The sequence below is a fragment of the Nestor notabilis genome, unplaced genomic scaffold, assembly GCF_000696875.1.
Source record: "Nestor notabilis isolate BGI_N333 unplaced genomic scaffold, ASM69687v1 C15174107, whole genome shotgun sequence".
In the NCBI taxonomy this organism is placed as follows: domain Eukaryota; kingdom Metazoa; phylum Chordata; class Aves; order Psittaciformes; family Psittacidae; genus Nestor; species Nestor notabilis.
In genome coordinates this window covers 1-2,677 of record NW_009951215.1, presented here as the reverse complement: position 1 = coordinate 2,677, position 2,677 = coordinate 1, and the positions used below count along the sequence as shown (strand labels likewise).

The 2,677-nt window shown below is 36.9% G+C and overlaps 1 protein-coding gene across 1 annotated transcript; it reads right to left on the bottom strand.

Annotated features, from left to right (window-relative positions):
• Positions 1–651: 651 nt before the first annotated feature.
• Positions 652–2,088, bottom strand: LOC104412344 (intersectin-2-like; the record flags this gene model as incomplete). Its single annotated transcript, XM_010023041.1, has 3 exons — positions 652–792; positions 1,000–1,149; positions 1,826–2,088. Coding segments are annotated over 3 exons (554 nt in total), but the record flags the coding sequence as incomplete, so codon positions are not given.
• Positions 2,089–2,677: the final 589 nt, after the last annotated feature.

The window sequence follows — 2,677 nt, the reverse complement described above, 5'->3', positions numbered from 1 at the left end:
ATAAATTATGCTATATGCTATATAATTATAATATAAATTTTGAACAAAAAGCATTAACATAGCTGGAAAAAAAAAAAGGCCATCTAGAAGTGTAAATACTATCATGAGAACACTTAAGTTGCCTGCCCCAAGCCTAACAGTAACATTCCATGACACACAGGAACATGAAAAGAAGTTTCCCTGATGTGCAGGAGCATTACATAAAAGTGTAGTAAAGGGTGATTTATGGTAGTCAACTGATATGAAATAATTCATGTCTTGCTATTCAAAGAAAAAAAGAGCAGCAAGGTAATTCATCCCCAAAAGACCAACTTGCTCTGCATACAGAAAAACATTCCACATAATAATTTGAGTCTGGAGCTATAAAGTAATTCATAATTAAAGGGAAATCACTATTACTGATTCACAAAAGAACAGCTGAGGTTTGGACAACTATCCTCACACAACTATCAACTTACTGTAAACCATACAATAATTTCTTTAATACAAATAAACTAAAAACCTATGCAGTGCTGACAACCTTGCCAATTTCCTCTCTCCACTATAATAAGATTCACTAGTCCTCCTTACAGGGATGTATTATGAACAGCGTCACGGAAACACAGAATAGGAAGCAAAGGAAAACCACAAGCTTAACAGGAAGTCACAAACCCGAAGCTCTTGTTGTAGCTGGTTAACTTCCATGATCCCTTGGTCATATTTCTTATCTAAAGCCTCCAGTTCAGTTTTTCGAATTTGCTTTTTGCTTCGAATATCTTGCAATCTGCCTGAGATTTGCTGATGTTTGTCTGTCTACAAAGAAATCAAAGACCAGTTACACCACATACTAAATCTGTGGGCAGATTAGTTTATGTTCAGTTCTTTAAAACAACATGAATTACCTGCTTGAGATTCCTCAACCAAAACAGTGAAAAACTCTAGTGGGCCGCTAATGTAGATTAACATGTACATACTTTAAAATACTGTGTTTCAAGATGTGTAGTGAAACTTCTGTCTTACCAGGGCTTCTAGTTCAAGATTAAGGCTCTTCTTTTTAGAGGTCAACCTGACAATTTCTTCTTGTTCCCTGTTACGTTGATTAAGAAGTTCTTGGCGACGAATTCTTTCCCATTCCAGGCGTCGCTGGCGCTCAAGTTCTTGCTTTGCTGCCTGCAGAAAAGTTACATTGCCGTAAATTACAATGGAGATGCAGAACTCGGAGACCACGATTTAATATAATGTGCTCTGTTTCTAAATAGCGTAACAGCAACACAACATACTGTCTTTTGAAAAGTGTTCTTACATATTTCGGCATCAAAGAATGGAGGAAGTTAACCTATAAGATTATTCATGCCATGCTCTTCACTCTGGATGAAGAAAAGCTACATAATTCAGAGTGAAAATCTGTTTAGCATGGAATAATGCTAATAAATGAGCACATTGACAGATAGTGCTCATAACCTTTGAGTATTTTATACATAAAATATGCAAGTAAGTCTTACACATGGCTGAGACAACAAATAGAAGCAAGTCTGTCTCAAGTTCAATTGTCAGAATATTTACAATCTTGTTTGGCTTGGAGATTTTTGCATACGTCCAAGAAATCTATCAAAGAAAACCTCTTCTGTCCTCTTCTGAAAATCTTCAGCCTATACCAACAGTTGATTCATTTACAATAGACACAATGATTTCAGACAGAAATAATGGTCTAAGACAACCTGCCAATGGCCATGTGAGGAGACAGAACCCAAGCCAGCATTCAAACCCTGCGTGCTCTGCCAAGTGAATACTGTATGCATGTACATATTCCTTAAAGCATTAAAAAAAATAATTTCAAGAAAACAACCTCCCGCCTTTCTATTTCTCTCCTCCTCTCTTCTTCCCTTTGTCTTTCCAACTCTTGTCGTCTCTCTCGTTGTTTTTCCACAAAGAGTTGTTTTTTCCGTTCCAGTTCTTGGCGTTCCCTCTCTCTTTGCTCTTGTTTTTCTCTTTCTTTCTGAGCCTTACGTTCAGCCTCTCTCCGCTGCTGTTCCAAAAGGACCTGACGGCGTTTTTCCAGCTCCACATTTCCCCTCTCATAGTTGGCTTTCCTTTTGTCCTCAAATGTCACTAAAATAAAGAAAGGTAGTTATTTCTGTTCTGTGCAAAACACTGCTCTCAAACAAGTACCTTGATTAAGTCACTAAACATAGATACTTTCTTTCTGGCAAGCTCAGGTTGTTGGCTCATGGATGATACAAGCATATTGCATTTGTTAAAGTATTATTTTTCTTTTAAAAAATGCCTTTAAATTTTCCTAAGATTATTCCAATGTCAGGGGGAGTAGTTTAAAACCAACCAAGAAAATTACTTGAAGTTTAGAGAACACTTAAAAGAACAGATTTTATAAGCTAGGAAAAGACTATATTCTGTTAAAAAGATTTTCAACTGTTCAAGAAACATTAACACAAAGAGAAAGAGCTTAGTTTTTAAGGGTGTTCCCTGTAAGAGTTCCTGGAGTTAAAACAGTAGGAAAAAAACCCAGGATAAAGTTCAATTACTGCAGCATAGGATAAAAAGAGATACAAAGGAATGGTTTAGGCACCCAGCAACTACTTTTCCAAAAAGGGAGGCAAGTCATGTCTTGCAATGTGCATGCAAGAGACCTTCGGTGGTAGCATCAGGGAGTCACAGAATCATAGAATAGGTAGGGTTGGAA